Raw genomic sequence first — 19591 nt, 5'->3', positions numbered from 1 at the left:
GCATGAACTTATGCTTGATGTCATAAAAACATAAATAGGAACAGGAGTAGACCATTCGGCCCCTTAAGCCTGCTCTGCCATTCAATAAGATCATGGCTGATCTGCTTGTGTTTCAAATTCCACATTCCCATCTACCCCTGATAAACCTTGATTCCCTTGCCTAACAAGAATCTATCTACCACTGCCTTACAAATATTCAGTGACCCCGCCTTCTGAGGCAAAGAGTTACAAAGTCGCACAACCCTTTGAGAGAAAAAAATTCTCCTCATCTCTATTCTAAAAGAGCGACCACTAATTTTAAAATAGTGCCCCCTAGTTCTGGATTCACCCACAAGAGGAAACATCCTTTCCACATCCACCTTGTCAATACTGTTCAGGATCTTGTATACTTCAATCAAATTACCCCTTGCTCTTCTAAACTCCAGTGGAAACAAGCCCAGTCTGTCCAACCTTTCCTCATAAGACAACCCACTCATTCCAGGTGTCAATCTCGTAAACCTCCTCTGAACCGCCTCCAATGCATTAACATCCTTCCTTAAATATGGAGACCAAAACTGCACACAGTATTCGAGGTCTCACCAATGTCCTGTATAACTGGAGCATTATATCCTTACTTTTATGTTTAATTCCTCTTGTAATAAAGGATAGCATTCCATTAGCCTTCTTAATTACTTGCTGTGCCTGCATACTAACTTTTTGTGACTCAGTTCTATATGTTCACGATTGTTGGTGTGTCTGCACATGCACATGCTTACTGGTGGTGGTTATGCAGAGTCTTGCTTAGGCTTGACAGTTTTTCACTCATGCTCCCTAGTTTTGTAACCAAAAAACAAGTAATGTGATTACTTGCTATATCCATTTCTATTATTATTTCGTAAGACCTAATTCATAACTCTACTTCACAATGAGGTCAGATTTTGAATCCCTGCAACTTAGAAACATTAGCCCAAGAATGAAATCTGCTTCTTTTCTCCAAAAGATCAATGCTCTTTTGAAGAGTCAGTGCTCAGAACTGCACGTGATATATTAAGAGTGATCTTGCCTATGTATAGTACAGGGTTAAAATAATCTGCTTTAATTTATGATCAGTTCTTTTTCTATGACTCTTACTTCAGATCCTTTTCACTTTTTTTCTTTCTTCCCCTTTTTTATGTGTAACTTCTGATAGAAGCAGCCTGAATACATTTGTTTAAGGAACACAGAATGAGCAAGCAAAGCCTTGGTTTGATTCTAGGCCTATCAGTAATTCTTGCTGGGGTGAATAGGACTTCCACATAAGGTTTCACAACAGTTGAACTTGAGCAACCGGCAAGGTATGTTTATTGGAATGTTATGTCAAGTGAGTCTTCAGTGTGGGAGGAATCTACTCCCATTGCAAAATTAGGTTGTGTAAGACTTAGATCTATTTTGGGCTGCTGTCATGCTCAGAATGACTGAAGCTGAGAGCACTAGTTATTTGTTAACATGAGGAGCTTTCTATATATTGGTAAGGTAAAACAGAATAATAAAATAACATTGCATACACCATCAGAAAAATAATGTTGAATGGTATACCTAGCTAAAAAAAGGAAAGAAAACAATTTAAGTAAAGTTAACAGAATCAAAGTAAATTACAATCCCATAATTGAAATTGCAATTAAGTACATCTTTGCATAATAGCAAATATTTAATCATGGTTAACATTTAGAACTATCCATAAGGAATGGAGGAAAGAAAAATTATTGCAGGCCAGTGGTCAGTGGAAGATTGAATATTCTTTAAAGCGAGTACTGAGGGCTGCTGGTAATCAGAAAGCATGTTTATTTTAGCATGATGTAGCTGCTATTTTGCTGTTTTTTTTAATGGTTTTATGGCTTTCAGTCTGTTCCATAAGTACAGCCTGTTCTTTATGATTTAAGGTCATTTATTAGTGTTCTGGATGCATAATGTTAGGAAATTTTATTTGATGGGAAGAAGTGTGAGAATGAAGTGCCACATTTACAGGTCTGTCAGCTTCATAAATCTACCGCTTCCACGCCAAATTCTGCAATTTCCATTTCAGGACTTTTTTTCTGAAATGCTTGTATCTAATATCTTGCTGCAATGATGTTGCATTTTACCTTGCATAAATATAGTATCTTTAACATAGAAAAATATCCTCAGGCACTTCACAGAGGGATAATAAAAAAAATGGACACAGAGGCAATGAATGAGGCATTACAAAGGGTGACCAAAAACCTGGTCAAAAAAGTGGATTTTTGGAAGGGACTTAAAGGATCAGAAAGAGGTGGAGAGACCAAGGGGCCTTAATTCTTATAGAACTTGTCCAACATTCAGTACCCGGTTGGCACAAATTTCCTCCCAAGTAAATATTGGGAAGGCCAAAGCCATTGTCTTCAAACTCCATTTCCTAGTCACTGACTCAATCTGTCTCTCCCTGGGAAATGTCTGAGGTTTAACCAGACTGTTCACAACCTTTGTGTCATATTTGACCTCAATATGAGCTACTGACCACATATCCATGCAATGACTAAGACTGCCAATTTCCACCACCACAGCATCACTTACCTTCACCCCTGTCTCAGCGTATCTGTTGCTACAACCCTCATCCGTGCCTTTGTTACCCCTAGACCTGACTGTTCCAATGCACGCCTGGCCGGCCTCCTACTTTCTCCTCTCTCTAAACTTAAGGCCATCCAAATTCTACTGCCCGTATCCTAACTCTCATCAAGTCTTGTTCACTCATCGCCCCTCTGCTCGCTGATCTACGTTTGCTCCCAGCTAAGAAATACCTTGATTTTAAAATTTTAATCCTTGTTTTCAAATCTCTCCATGGCCTCTGCTCCCCATATTTCTGTATTTTTTTCCAATCTTACAACCCTTTGAGATATCAGCACTCCTCCAATTCTGACCTTGAGCATTTCCGGATTTTAATTGCTGCACCATTGGCAGCTGTGCTTTCAGCTGCCAAAGCCATAAGCTCTGGAATTCCTTCCCTAAATCTCTCAGCCTTTTTTTTCCCTCCTTTAAGGCGTTCCTTAAAATCTGTCTGATTGACCCAAATTTTGGTCATCTGCCCAAATATTGTTTGACAGCGTTCCGGTGAAGCAATGTTTTACTAAGTTAAAGGCACTATATAAATACAAGCTGCTGTTGTAGGGAGAGAATTTAGGCATAGGGCCTAGGAGACTGAAAGCATGGCTCCTAGTGAGGCAAAGAGATGGAAGATGCACAAGAGACCCAAATAAGAGTAATACAGTTTTCAAGGAGGTTGTTCAGTTCGTGACAGGGACAGAATGGTTAAGGCATTGAAGGGATTTAAGCAAGAGCAAAAACTTTAAATTTGAGTCATTTGGGGATGGGGACCCCATATTAATCAGTAAGGATAGGGGTAATCTGGCTGATGCACATGAGCATATGATCAGCAGTGTTTTAAATGAGCTAAAGTTTACAGAGGGTGAAACATTGGAGGCCAGCTAGGAAAGCATTGGAATAGTTAGCATCTCTGTGGAAGAAAAATATTGGCTTTGTGCAAAGTTAAATCTGTGTAAGTTGCAAGAAGATCCTCCTCGTCATGTTTCTTTTCTTCCATCTCTGATTGTACTTTTTGGTGATCATATTCTGCTATTAAGGAATTATCACTATAAATTATAATTATAAACTATATTCCAGAAACCATTGGGGATAATAGTGCGAAGTTACAGTTGAAGCACTTACGAAGTGCATGTTGACCAGTTTAAAGCCCAAGTATTGACCTTGGGCAAGAGGCTGGAAAGGGGGATAAACTATTTCCAATCCAGCTTCTAAGAGAGCTTTGTAGACTACGGCATTACTGTCAAGATTTGGCTGTTTTGATAGCGATTAAATGATCCTCTTAGTAGGAAAGAGAAATCTTAGCACTGAAACCTGTGGAGAAAGGGTATAAATGTATGTGTCATTGGAAGAAAGAAAAATGGCAAAAGAGAGATATGCATTCAGTATCCTCAGTCTCTGGGATTTCTTTGATGAATTCATTGTCCAAGCTGAATTTTTGAAGATGCTTGTCTGTCAAGGCAGTGTTTCCATGCAGGACCATACAGGCCATCATAAAGACAAGATTTTCAAATATTTGAGTTATTTGCAATATCTTAACATATATATTCTGTTATTAAGCATTGTTTAACTTATTTATTGTTCACAACTTTATCTTAAAAAAAAAGGAGGAAAGCAGTTTAGCTTAAAATAGAGATGTGACCACATGCTGCTTGTGTTAAATTGTTTGTGTCAGGTCAGTAATGCAAGTTAAAAGCATTGGATTCCCAAGTGTTCACTTGCACTTATACTTGAACTTTCTTTGGGGTATGCATGCTTTGTTAGTCCTACTCTTATTGACGTGCTTTCCGCACATGAAACGGCTCCAGTAGATTAACTAAGTGATGGCACTGATTACACATGTAGTTGGAAGTCTCCCAACAGAGAACAATTAGATGACAGGAGATAATTTGTAGGTTGTTCTTGTCAATTATACAACCTGCAATGAGACTTCTGAGATATTAATGATTTCATAATTCCCTCAAATATGTGGAAACAAAAATGTTTCCAACTATGTTTCCACCTGTGTCGGTTTTTAGTTAGTAAAGAATTTTGATTAAAAAAAGGTTACAGCAGAGAGCTGTAGTCTCGTGACGTGGAGAATTATTTTTATATTTTAGTGAGTGGGAAGCACAGCTTTTATTGTGGCATGACGGCAGTGTCATTAAAATGAGTTCATCCTATTTGCTCTAGGGCTAATTTTGTTTTTGATCACAATAGATCCTTGCTTTTTTTATTTGACACTCTTCTACACATTGGCTTTAGTCTTCTTGCTAGATAACCGATTTTAACTGTACAACTTTTAATTTGTGGAATGTCTAACTTATTTATCTTGTGATAATTTTCACTTTGAAATTAGATATAATTGATTGACCAAAGAAAAAAGTTACATTTTGTATCAGCGTACCAACCTGAATTAATAAAAGTAGCAGTACTTTAAAATGAAAATACTATAAAAATGACAGGCAGAAAAATAAATTGGAAAACCAATGATTAAATTGTCAGGTATGTCATGCAGAGAAAAAGAGATTGCCGTTAGTCGCGCTAATAGCCACAGAACAAATTTGTCAGTAATAAATGGATTAAAAAGAGATTTCAGCTGATCAGTTATAAATTTATAATTATTCATGATTTCCTGGTAGATTATTTTTAACCATTGATTTAAGGACTGACAACTGCTGAGTAAATGACAGGAATTTGTTGACTGAGCTGTTCTATTATGCTAATCTTCCAGTCAGTTACATAAATATGAGATTAGCCATAATGAATCCTCAAACTATTGTAAATATAATATTCATCAAAAGGGTTTTAATATTGTTGTAGACAAATACAACCCAAGTGTGCTACAAGGATGAGAAAATCGTTATAGTGGCATAGCAGAGCTGCAGAGATATCTTATCCAGGTGCCATATAATTTACAATGCGTTTGTTGAAACAACTTCATAATGCATGGCAAGGGGTCTTTTAGCATTTTTAGTAGCATGCTGAATCAAAAGCCATGTACTTTGCTGTATAGAAAAAAATTGGTGAGCAATCAAACAAAGCTCAATTGTGCACATTGAAAGCTTTATATATTCAAATTTGTAGCATCTAAATGGCAGTAATTAGTAAGGCTTTGATTACCTGATTTCCTTTGCAGTGTTGAAAATATTAATTTGCCACTTGTAGACAATTGTCAACAATCAAAAATTAGAGAAAATCAGGTGCTAAAGATAATGGGAATTTTTTCTCATTTTGCAAGAAACTGTTAATGAAGCATAATTATTGAACTGCATACCCGAGATGATTCAGAAACCTAGAATGAGAACCAAGCAAATGTTGTGTTCTTCTGTGGGAGAGATACAATTTAGATACAAAATCATGTGTTACATCATATCAGCAAATCTAGGAGCTGGTTCACTCCAGGCTGTTGTAGAAAATTTCTGATAGCAATCAGCTGTGTGTTCTTGTAAGTAGGTTGACAGTATCACTTGAACTACATCTGTGTGTACAAGATCTCAACACGACAAACTGAGGAAATGGACTTTAAGCATTAGCATATAGATGATACACTCTTGGGAATGGTGAATTACTTAGTTTGTTCTATGAGTGAACTGTGAAGGTCGTCTTCATGCAGGTATAAACTAGATATTTCAGTATTCCCCATTGAATATGTTGATGGATTATTTGTACTGGATTGTTTTGGAACTTTGTTCATGTGTCACCAGCTACATCATTTCCTTTATGACTGAAGCATTCATGTTTGTCAGAGAGGAACAGAAACTATACACATCACAATTTCTGCCACTGCTGTAGAGTTAATTTTAAAAAACTGTAATCCAAACCAGACCAAAACACCTCCTGTGAGCTAGCACTGCATTTCCGCCCTTCAATATATTTCCTGTTTTCTGTAATACTTTTTCTGTCTTAAGACTGTTCTCACTGTTCCATCCACTTCCAGCTGCCATTGTTCCTTCTGTGGTTTCTGACTCTTGTCTTTTTACACACACAATTCCATTGCCAATGTTCTACTGTCATAAGTATGCACACTAGCATTCCTTCAGTACACCAATCCTTCGTTTATTTTGCCCTGCCTTGGTCAAATGACTGCCCCTTGATTGCTACCATGGTTTCATTGGAACAATGTAAATCAGTTCTGAAAGAGAGCCTTTTTATGCTTCTCACAAATCCAATCACGAGCTAGCATCTTTTAATCCTGATGGTTTAACTTCAATCCTTAATCTATTGACATTTTGGATCTCGCTGACTTGAACAGAAACTCTGAGAGCTCTGCCATTGCTAGCATTGAAATACCCTGTAGCTTTAAAATAATTCAGCTTTTCAGTGGTCATCATCATACTGAAAGTTAATAAAATTCCAAATGGAAAGTAATACAGTAAGTTGCATTTTGTGCCACATTTTAAAGCTCCATTTACAAGTATTTTGAAATACTGTTATTGATGTTTGGAAGGGCTACTGGTAATTCAGGAAATGCCACTTCACAAAGTGGAGAAACAATTGTTTTATTGATGAATGGTAGTAATTTCACTGAATTGTGTTGATGAGGTGCTAGAGGAAACATATTAGTGCATCAGTTGTATTTGAGGCCCTGTGAGTTCCAAGGATATGTGAGGAATATGGGTCTTTCAGAATAGCACAAGGGAATTCCACTGTCCACTTCAGCTGTTTATATTACATAATAGTAATGTAATGTTAGTTTTATTTGAAATTCAGTCCCCATATGGGAATTAATTAAATCTGAGTAAATTTAAACATAAACCTTTGGAAGGCCTGTACTGAATGCAGTTAATGGTTACACTATAATCTTGCCTTTGTTGTCCCAGGTTTCATTTGTGTTTGTTGAAAGCAAATTTAAGCTCATTTTCACGGCCATTTCATGCTGCTATTACGCAATGGCTAAGTGAGTGGTATTTTCCACTAATAGGGTGCTGCCATCAGTCCAAAAAGACATTCTGCCCATCAAGCATTTGAGCAACATCGTGTAAGAATTTCAATGCCAGGTGCATAGGCCACACGTCCCAGTGATTGGCTGATCGAATCAAACAGCACATTCTTTCAATTGTTCATAATAAGCAGAGTACAAACTGTAATCAACCTGTGTACGCTTGCAAAACGCAAAATAAAATATTTACTCTTGGATGCAATTCCACGATTGGGTAGCACTTGCTGAACATCCAGAGAGCGCTAATAGCTACACTAATAACCAATTTAAGATAATCAGTCGCGTTTGTAATGTGGCTCATATATGCTTGCTAGAAGCGACATACATTCATATGCAGGGACCCATTCTCTGCAAACAAAAGGAATATGTTCAAGCCTTGCACCTTTTTTGAATTTCCTGGGAGCTTGGGGAGCCTATAATTCCATGTCTCTTTCTTTATAGCAATGCCTCAGCCAGTCAGAGTTGAGTTGCCAACCAATAGCATAAATGGCTGTGATCATTTGAAATTTGGCATTCTTGCATTTGCCCTGATGAGTGCAAGACAATAAGCTTCGGCAGCATGTCTCCCTTTTCAGCAAAATTTCAATTAGCTTTTCAAGTACTTTAGAAAATTGTTTTTAATGTAAAATGTGGGAAAATCAATTTGGATTGAATTTAATCTGTATGTTAGTATAAACAGAGCTGAAGAGGTGCTGTTTTACATACACATTAAGATAAGATTGACAACCTAGTGTAAACTGGCAAAGATCCAGTGAGTAATGTTAGAAGTGTGTAGAAATTGAGGAAGCATATCTCAAAAACATTTTGCTGTTGAAAATTATTCAACTCGTGGAACATCCAGTACAGAGAAGTCAGCTAAAAGGCACAGCATTCAATAATGAACAGCATTATTTTACATTTAAATTTATTGGCTTTAAAAAGATTTTCACCAGCTCTCAGCTTTGTGTGGAGAGGTACCAAGTGAAGGTTTGGCATTCTCCAGTTGTGGGGGTGCAAATCAGAGATTGAATCTCAGGATTTTTCTCAAAATCCTTTTGGCTGGCCAGGGTCACAATGCTGGAAGGGAGTACATAAATCTCAACTGGAGTCGATATATAACACAATAAAATCAAGTTGAGGGGCTTTAACTTCATGAATAAAATTGGGAAAAACAATTGTACATATTCCAGAAAAAACTCTGACATTTATTTAACATATTTTATGACTTTGGGACAATCCAAACAGTGTCATGACCATTGAATTTCTTTTGAAGTCTAATTGCTGTTAAGTTGGCAAATGTGACCACAAATTTGCACACAGTCCTACAAATAGATTTAAACAATGACTGTTACTTTTTTTTAGTGGTGTTGGTTGAGTGATAAATATTCTTTTAATGTTGTCTTGGGGGTCTTTTATGTCCACCTGAATAAGGAGAAAGGGTTGACTAATGCATCTGAAAGATGACATTTGCAACACTGCAGCACTTTGACAGCTTTGCATTGAGTGTTGGTCTAGATTGTACTCATGGCCTGGAGTACGCACAACCCTCTGACTCCGAGGCGAGCATTCTGCCACTGAGCTATTGGGATTTGAACTCAGGTCTCTGGATTAGCATAACTACTATGCTGCCATACCTTCAATGTATTTTTATGAATGAAATCGTCCGGCATTCAAACACTAAGCATACATGTACAGAGCTCTTCTTTCCTCTATCGGTGCAGAGAAGGCAATATCTTTTGTGCAGCCTGTTCACATAGCTCTCAATAGAGTAACCATTCAAAAAATTCCTGCAGTGCAACTACACTGGAGCATATATTTAGAATGGCGTGCATTTGGGTTGTTGCAGAATTGTAAATATAGTGCACGTCTTTCAAAAGCATTCTTGTTACCTTCAGCTATTTTTTAAAATTAAAGCCGATGTGGATGTTAATTACTGGAATAAATAGATCGCTGAAATGTCCCTTGGCTGTATCTTTGGTGAATGCATTGTTTAAAAATTGTGATGAAAGATGTAGAGCAGTACTGTTAAGTACGTGTTATTGTACTTAAAATTGACCTGAATATATTACTTTTCTATTAGAATTTTTTTTCTCTTAATATCAAAACAATGGCCCGGATTTTCCTCTCACTGAAGAAGAAATGGCTTTTGTCATTCACCTCGCATACGGTTGCCTACAGACTTTGCATGGGCTTGTCAGCTGAGATTTCTGTTACGGCATCAGTATGAGTATGGCACTCTCATTGGGCATCTTTGGCACCTGTGACCAAGGAAACCAACACAGAAGTTCTTAAACCTTTTGAAGAATTGTCATTGTGTATCACAGTATAAACCATAAAATAGAAAACCAGAAATATAAATTAAATTTAAATAGTGTACAGGAAGCAAAATAAAGAATTGGAAACACAGGTGACATTAAGAGATAAAGATGAAAGACAGAATTTTTTTTAAAGTTTTTTTTAAAATCTAACATCTTCTGAGGTAATGATTCTCCACATTTGTAAAATTTATTTTTTTCAGGGCCAGAGAGGTTGTTCGGCAGTTGTTGGATTTCTGCATTTAAGTGTACCTGTGTGAATACCAGAAGTTGTCAGATTTATGCTCTAATAATGGCTGATAGCCTTGCCATTATTATTATGGCAGAAAAATTCAGGCTAATAGTGTTAAAATGTAATTACATTGATACTCAATTTATTAAGTGTCTGATATCACTTATTGCATTCATGAGTTTCTTGCATAAAAGCTGTGATATTTGAAATAGATTCACCTACAGCCAGTAACATTGTGCATCTTTTGTTCCCTTCTAGGGATTCTTTATTACAGTGTCAGCAGAATCCATTCTGAAAGTGGCGAATCATGTTTCTGAAAACAATAAAATCTTGGGTCTCAATCTATCGGCCCCATTCATCTCACAGTTTTTTAAGGAGGACCTGATGAAAATTATCCCCTACGTTGATATCCTGTTTGGAAATGAGACGGTTTGTGTCTTTTTTTTAATAAATACGCTCGATTTATGTAATAGTACTGGTTAACTGGAAAGTCATTAACAAAAAATAGTCATGCTTTCTTTACCAATTTCACACCGAGTTGGACTGTTATGTGGTCAGAACAAGAGCAACTTGCATTTATATGGCATCTTTAACACAGATGTTTCATGACATTTCACTGGTATGGTTTTATGTTCTTGCACTTACACTTTGCAAATTATCAATTTGAGTCCTATGGTTTTTGTTCTTTTCATACATGTGCTTCGATTGTGTATGTGCTCCAATCATTAGTTTTTTTTTCTTCCAAGACATTTTGCCTCAAATATATCCATGCTAAATTAAATTGTATCTGCCTGTTCCACTAATTGTTTTCCTAATGTCTTTTGCAGTCATTTTGGTGTTTGCCAAAATTTTCTGTCCATCAGATAAACTTCTACCTATCTTGCTTTATTTTTCTACTGTACTATACCCCTGAATGTTTTGTTACACGCCTTTTGTAAAACTGATCAAATGCCTTCTGAAAATCTATGTAAACCACCTATACTGCAGTCTGTTTCTGTTCTTTTATTAAAACAGCAAGCAAAACATACCTCAAGTCAGTTAGACCAAAGGTTAATTTACTATGCTAGGTACATGTAACTGATGTAGTTATTAAAAATTGTCATCACATTCATTAGCAAAATGGCAACATTACACTGTTTTATTTTCATTTTGAATTGATAATTTATAACCATTGTGTGCAACAAGTTGGGGTTTTGCTAGATTATTGTGCAGTGATACTATAAGAGACATTTTATGTTGAAGCTTTTCATCTCGCACTTATCAGGACAAGTCACAAGGAAATATCAATGTCAAGGAAAGCAACATATTTATACTGTATGAGAAGAGAGTGCTGATTGGCAAGGGCACTCTGGTAGAGGCATTACCATGGTGACTGTATCAGTTGATGGTGACTGACAGTTAACTGCCAAGCATTGTTTGAAATTTAAATCAGGCAACTTGAGTCTAGTCAAGACATTGCCCTGGGGAATGACCCAGTGAATGGCTGTCACTTATTTTGTTTAGCTGAAACAGATGCAATGTGTGCACATGTTCTTTCTGTCAGACAGAACACTTCTTATTTATTATAATTACTTAAAAATCTCAAATATATCGAACAATATTTTATGAAGCATTAGTGCCTTAGTCATTGGCACATTTCCTGAGCTATTGCACAATTGAAAGGAAATTAAAATAAATTCACTATTGATCATTTCGATCTTAATGCACTAAATTCTTATGATTGTCAGTTTCAGTTTGATGACCATAAGAGTGTTGATAAGCATACAATGGCAGTAACAGGATTTGAATCCAGTTTAATGCAGTGTTGAGGAATATTTAAGCTGAATGCTTTAGTGATAAAATTGCTGTGAAATTATAAACTGTCACTGTTAACATCAGCTGCTGCTTCAGTTTTGTGGGGACCTCGATTTCATTGACAATTAGATGGCGATGCATAGTCTTGCTATCTGACTTGTGACAAGAAAATGGTGTACATATGTATGAAAGTCTTTTGCAAAATGTGGCAATGTGAAGGAAATGACAATTAATAACATTTTCAGGCATTTAAAAACATCTGGAATAAAATAATAGTGCAAGAGATGGCAGTATACAGGAATTATTTTGTTGGTAAGATTAGCCGTAATGTTAAAGACGGGATGTTTTCACAAAAATTGCTCGTGTTCAGTTTCTAAAGACATTCCGCTTTCTTGATAGGAAAATTGCAGGAATGTTGATCACATCAGTTCTTTATAGTTTTAATTCAGTTGCCATTCCACCTACCCGCCCCCAGGCCCCACCGCACACCACCCCAGCTCTTGCAACAATCTTAACCTGTTAGTTATCCATAGAATTTGTTTTGTTAAATAACTAATTTGAGCTTACAGTTGTTGTTTTGACATGTTGTAATAACATGTTCAGATGACCAGTTCTGAAATTCATTTTGTTAAGAAAATCATATGATTAGCAGGTCGGGGGTGACAGGAGAAAACAAATTTAGATGTGTGGCAGCGCATTTTTTTTCAAAAAATGAATTTCTCAGGGAAGAAAATTAAAGATGTTTTATTGCTCAAACATCTTGCTGGGCAGTTGACCTCAAGGCACTAGGTCCTGTCGTTCAGTCTTGAACGTTGTGCCCCACTTTTGGAGAATGACAAGTTCGGATTCCAATCTTTTAGCTCTACTGCTGGTCTGTGCACTCCTTGAGCAGGAGTTCCCTGCTAGAATTGTTGAAATCCCCCTAAAATATATTGCAGATACTTTTTATGCTTTTAAAATTATTCTCAACTGAAATTCACACACTACGTTTCTGCTTCCTATGTCTAGATGCATTGGAACTGATTCACAGTTGCCAACATTTTATTTCATTGCTACTTAGGCTAGTAAACCCAAACCATCCCATAGCCAAGAGGCCAGACTGGTGCTGTTTTCCAGACTGTGTCAATTCAGCTGTCTATTAGAAAGTATATGTAATTTTATTTTACTTTTAATTGGCCCTCCCCTGTTAGTTTTTTCAAAATGTCTCCTCCTGAAACCCCACCAAAGGTTCAGAAGTTGCAATGTGGAATAATGTTGGTGTGGCATTGTAGTTTAACACTAGGCTATCATTAATGGTTCACTGCATTTAAAATAGCTTGATGTCAAAGTTCAAGGAAGCTTATGGGATAGATCAAATTGGTTAGTAGCACTTGTGAAACTTGGTATGGTGAATTGTGATTATACCATATGCAAGGAATAACAAAAATGTATTGTGTTTATTTAATTAGTTGTGACCCAAATCATCATCAATACTATTCCCAAAAGGGTTTTCTCGACTTGGCTTGATATTGTACAAGGATTCCTGCAGCGATTAATAATCTGCAATGTGAGTCATCATTTGACTTAACAATGTACTTACTAAGCGATTCATCAGGAAAGAAAATCGATTGTTGGATCCAGGGAGCTCAGGGAGTTTTAAGAGTAGGTTCATCCAGAGTATCAAATTTAATATGTCGGGTGAGAGATATATTGGTTAGCAATGTGATCTGTAAGAATTGTTCATTTGAGACAGTAGTGTGATAAAATTACTACTTGCCTTGAGTTTCATTTACTGACAACTGAATATCAATTCAGTTTTAATGTTGAGTGAGCCAGCTGTCCCATTGCCTTTGTTAATATTGATAAATAAAATTCCGAAGTCTAACTGACTGCGTCTGAGCTGTAGTTCTGCGGTAGCAAGCGGGAAGTCAAAGCAAATAAGACTGAAGTGCATTTTGGATGATTTTGCACTCAAGTTACAGCAAATTTGACATCATTCACCATGAAGCAGGCCGTATAGTATATTGGCCTTTTCATTGCAATTAATATATGTGCAATACAGGAGTTCAGATAGTCCAAATAAATCACTAGATTAATTTTTAAAAATAGAATTGTTCACAATGACATTGAGAGAATGATAAAGTCAGCAGTGACTTAAATCCTATTTAATAGCTGTAGTTTTTGACTAGGACAGTCACAGGTTGCTCAAATAAATTGAAGTGTATTCATCAAACAGCAGAACTATGAGTCACTTAATAATATACAGCAAATAATGTTTGGAATTGCCTGCAAGTGGTTGTATGTCCTTGCGTTTCACATCTTTACAAGACATCATTGACATCATTGTTATCCTTCATCATGCAACACTGCACTTTATTTTTCTGTGCAGTAGAATTGAATAACCTGACATTGAAGAAGGAAGATATTTATTTTTATTTCTTAGAGATAGTTAAAACTCTAGAATTGCCATGGAAAATATTGTTTTGCTTAAATAATTCATTTCTCCAATGTAGAGAAACAAAACATGGAAAAGCATATAAGACATTAACAAACCTCAAGCAAGATTTGAAATGAGAGGGATTTGATTCCCAACACGGAAGTGGATATGTAAAATTGACTCTAATGTCATCATTCAGATTTCATTAAAGTTTAAATGTGGATATGTGACATTCCACACTGTACCCACTTGAACTGTGAAGAACATTTACTTGACATAAACGACATTTTTAGAATTTGCTTTCAAACTTGATGTGTATGGAGAAAACATATTCAGCTTTATAACACTGTTGGTGAGAACGAATTTCAAATGATGGATTAGGATCATTGCACTATAAAGTGAACTGACTAAGTAAGATTTTTCTCACACAGAATACTAAATAAGCCTAATACCAACATTATACTTCTAACTAAAGCAGTTAATGATGTGTTGAAAATGTATGTGGTTAAAAACAAATGAAAGATAAATTAGTACGGTATTGGATTGAATGATGGAACTATAAGTATATTCTGCTCTGACACAAGGAGGTGATTGGTCCATGAAGTGTTTTCCTTTATTTTTTCACAGCATATGGACATCACTGGCTAGACCAGCATTTATTGCCCATCCCTAATAGAAGGTGGTGGTTAGCCGCCGCCTTGAACCATTGCAGTCCATGTGCCCTAGGTATACCAACAGTGCTGTTAAGAATGGCGTTCCAGGATTTTGACCCAGCAACAGTGAAGGACTGTTGATGTAATTCCAAGTCAGAATGGTGTGTGGCTTGGTGGGAATCTTGCAGGCAGTGGTGTTCCCATGCACCTGCTGCCTTTGTCCTTCTAGATAGTAGGGGTCATGAGTTTGGAAGATTCTGTTGAAGGAACCTTGGTAAGTTGCTGCAGTGCATGCTGTAGATGGTACCACTGCTACCACTGTGTGTTGCTGGTGAACGGAATGGATGTTGAAGGTGGTGGATGGGTGCCAGTCAAGCGGGCTGCTTTGTCCTGGATGTTGTTGAACTTCTCGAGTGTTGTTGGAGCTGCACTCATCCAGTCAAGTGGAGAGTATTCCATCACACTCCTGACTTTGTGCCTTGTGGATGGTGGCCAGACTTTGGGGAGTCAGGAGCTGAGTTGCTCACTGCAGAGTTCCCAGCCCCTGACCCTGCCCTTGTAGCCACAGTATTTATATGACTGGTCCAGTTTCTAGTTGATAGTGGGGGATTCAGTGATGGTAATGCCAGTGAATGTCATGGGAAATAGTTGGACCCTCTCTCGTTGGAGATGGTCATTGCCTGGCATGTGTGGTGCGGATGTTATTTTCCACTTACTAGCCCAAGCCTGAATGTTGTCTGCATGTGGGCACATTCTGCTTCAGTATCTGAGGAGTCGCGAATGGTGCTGAGCTTTGTGCAATCATCAAAAGATCACTTTTGATCTTATGACAGAGGGAAGGTCATTGATGAAGCAGTTGAAAATGGGTGCGCTTAGGACACTACTCTGAGGAACTCATGTGGCAATGTCCTGACTGAGATGATTGACCTCCAACAACCACACCCTTTGTGCTAGGTATGACTGCCAATGAGTGGAGCTTTCAATTCTTTCCCCCTGACCCCCATTAACTTCAGTTCTGCTAGAGCTCCTTGATGCCACACACGGTCAAATGCTGCCTTGATGTCAAGGGAGGTCACTCTATCTCCCCTCTTGAGTTCAGCTCTTTTGTCCATGTTTGGACCAAGGCTGTAATGAGGTCAGGATCTGAGTGGCCCTGGCGGAACCCAAACTGAGCATCAGTGACCTGGTTATTGCTGATTAAGTATTGCTTGATAGCACCATTGATGACCCTTTCCGTCACTGATGATTGGGAGTAGAAGGGCGGTAATTAGCCAGTTTGGATTTGTCCTGCTTTTTGTGGACAGGACATACCTGGGCAAATTTTCACATAGTCGAGTAGATACCAGTGTTGTAGCTGTACTGGAACAATTTGGCTAGGGGCACAGCCAGTTCTGGAGTCCAATTTTCAGTACTATTGCCAGAATGTTGTCAGGGCCCATAATCTTTGCAATATTTAATGCCTTCAGCTGTTTATTAATATCATGAGGAAGGAATCGAATTGGCTGAAGGCTGGCACCTGTGATGCTGGGAGGCCAAGATGTATCATCCACTCAGTGCTTCTAGCTGAAGATGGTTGCAAATGCTTCAGCCTTGTCTTTTGCTCTGATATGCTGGTGTTCCTCCATCATTGAGGATGGGGATATCTGTGGAGCTTCCTCCTCCTGTTAGTTGTTTAATTGTCCACCACCATTCACGATTGCATGTGGCAGGATTACAGATCCCACAGGTTGTGGGATCACGTAGGCCTGTCTATCACGTACTGCTTCTGCTGTTTGACATGCAATAGCTTCAACAAGTTGACACCTCATTTTTAGGTATGCCTGGTGCTGTTCTTGGCATGCCATCCTGCATTCTTCATTGAACCAGGGTTGATCCCCTGGCTTGAGGTAATGATAGAGTGGGGGATATGTCGGGCCATGAGGCTACAGATTGCAGTTGTATACAATTCTACTGCTCCTGATGGCCCACAGCGCCTCATGGATGCCAAATTTGAGTTGCTAGATCTGTTCAAAATCTATCCCATTTAGCACAGTGGTAGTGCTACACAACACGATGAAGTGTATCCTCAATATGAGGAAGGGACTTCGTCTCCACAAGGACTGTGTGGCACTCACTCTTACCAATACTATCATGGACAGATGCACCTGTGACAGGAGGTTGGTGAGGATGAGGTCAGGTATATTTTTCCCTCTTGTTGGTTCCCTCACCACCTGCCGCAGACCCAGTCTAGCAGCTATGCCCTTTAGGTTCCGGCCAGCTGGGTAAGTGCTGGTGTTACCTGGAGACTTTATGTGGTCCAGAATCGGATGTTGAGGACTCCCAGGGCAACTCCCTCCTGACTGTATGGCACTGCGCTGCCACCTCTGGTGATGGTGGTGCCTGGGACATTGTATGGCATGATTCTAAGAGTATGACTGTGTCAAGCTGTTGCTTGACTTGTCTATAGGACAGCTCTCTCTCTTTTTGGAATTTGAACCTAGGTCCCCAGAGCATTAGCCTGGGCCTCTGGATTTCTGGTCCAATGACATTACTACAACACCACTGCATCCCCCAGTAACATACTGTTTAGTTTTTAGAGGAAGTAGGAAGATGTAATATAGAACTGTCGTTAGGAGATTAAGTCAGATTCTGACGGGACAGATTGTGCATAATCAGTGGAGGAAGTCTTGACGGCTGAAAACCTGTTTCTAGTTCCATTCTATCTTGCATCTTAACTTGGCCTCGTTTCCATCAGTCCAATTTCATTGTTGCCAATTAAATGATCACCCAGTGAAGCCACATGCAGATATTCAGTGGTATGTGATGAAACAATGTTTTTTTAAATGTCAGAAGTGTGTTAAAATGTATGTAGAGCACAGCTCTGATTATTAGTTACATTTGTGATTGTTCAAAAGTTGATGAATTGGAGCTGATGCTGCACTTTGGGTTTTGTTTTACAATTGCTGGGTTGCAACTTGGAAGTAAAATCTGAAGTGCACATCAGAGACCTTTTATGCATAAGTGAAGAAGCAATGGAAATTCCTTGAACGTCACTAACCCCGTGCAAGAGTGACTAATCGATACCAAATAACTTGCTGGAGCATATTTTTGGTGAAGACACTCAAACATAGCAAGTTTGAATGTACAGTCTCAGCTGGTAGTTCCTCCAAACACTTAAAATAGTGGGGATTGATAGATGCATTACATATCTAAGCAACTATCATGTAGCTTTGAGTAAAGGTATTTTTTAAGAATAAGGTTTTTTTTTGCTCCAATTTCCTCCTTTTCCTGTGCTAAGTACTTTCCCTGGCTGAGATAGCTGCAGGCAATCTGCTCTCAGGTTTACAGGAGCATTAGGGACAAAAGCAGGCCATCCAGCATCACTTATGAATAATTTTCATAAAGCTAGACTTGATTTCAGATGTATATTTTTCACAATATTTGTACAGCAACTTCATGACACTAAACTCCATAAAATTAAATGTATGGAGTGCAGTACAGGATGGAGTAGAAAATGAGTATTGCTGAAAAAGGACACATTGTTGAAGTTTTTCATCTTGTCATCAGGACAATTTGTAAGGATACGAAATGTAAAGGGAGCAACAATTTATACTTCATGAGAAGAGAGTGCTGATTGTGAAGTATAAATCTCATCAAGACAAAAAACTTCAATGTGTCTTTTTTTCAGCTGTACTGGAGTAGAAAATATTGATTCTGTCAGAGACTAGCATGTGCTATCATGTGTTTCTCAACATCATGATGTGGCAATAGTATTCTGCCCAATAATCAAGATATTTCTTCGCCTGACCATCTGGGCTTTAAGCTCTCTACTGTACTGCTGTTACACATATTGCAAATTCAGAGCTGTAGCTCTGGTGTATAGGTTTTACGCCATCTGATCAGTAAGCCATGTAAATGTTCAAGTTGTTCAGGAATTAAAGAAATATCGTTGCATTTAGTTTTCTTGAATTCTAATAGTTTTTATATTAATGACCTCTGATGCAGAGAAACAGGAGCAGGGCATTTAGCCCCTCGAGTCTGTTCTACCGTATCACAACTGGTCTGTATCCCAACTCCATTTACCTGCTTTGCCTCCATATCCATTCATACCCTTGTTTTGCAAATGCCCACCAATCCCAAATTTTCAGTCATTAATTGAAGTAGCATCTACTGCTTTTTGTGCGAGAGAGTTGTGCACTTGTACCATCCTTTGCGTAAAGAAGTGTTTCCTAACTTCTGAATGGCCTGGCTTGATTTTAATGTTAAATCCCCTTGTCCTAGATACCCCTACAAACAGAAAATGTTCCTCTCTAACTATGCAATAAATTCCATTCAAAATGCAAAAACCTCAATCCTATCACCCTGAACCTTTCATATTTTGAGGAATACAGGCCTAGTTTATTAGATCTCATAATTTAACACTTGGAGCCTTAATAACATTCTGGTGAACCTGCACTGCACTCCTTCCAAGGCCAGACAGTATGGCATTTCTCAAGTGCAGAGCCAAGAACTGTATGCAGTACTCTATGTGTAGTTTAACCAGGGTTTTGGGTAGCAAAACTTCCTCTCTTTTATATTCGAGCCCTCTGTATATAAAGACGAACATGCCATCAGCCTCCTTAATTATTTTTGGTACCTGACCATTATATTTTAGTATCAATTTACACAGACACCTAAATTTGTTTGAAACTCCAATGCTCCTCACTGTTCACCATTTAAATAATACTTGGA

At 38.0% G+C, this 19591-nt stretch overlaps 1 protein-coding gene across 5 annotated transcripts in view; it reads left to right on the top strand.

The window, feature by feature from the left end:
• Nucleotides 1–19591, top strand: part of LOC144668607 (adenosine kinase-like) — a 223522-nt gene that overhangs the window by 162692 nt on the left and 41239 nt on the right. For all 5 annotated transcript variants that reach the window (XM_078530789.1, XM_078530788.1, XM_078530792.1 and 2 more), the window contains one exon: nt 10277–10447. In XM_078530789.1, coding sequence (XP_078386915.1) covers nt 10277–10447 — 171 coding nt within the window. The remainder of the gene's footprint in view (nt 1–10276; nt 10448–19591) is intronic.

The sequence above is a fragment of the Cetorhinus maximus genome, chromosome 27 (assembly GCF_964194155.1).
Source record: "Cetorhinus maximus chromosome 27, sCetMax3.hap1.1, whole genome shotgun sequence".
Lineage (NCBI taxonomy): Eukaryota > Metazoa > Chordata > Chondrichthyes > Lamniformes > Cetorhinidae > Cetorhinus > Cetorhinus maximus.
The sequence above is the reverse complement of the archived record's forward strand: the minus strand, read 5'-3'. Positions and strand labels throughout refer to the sequence as shown.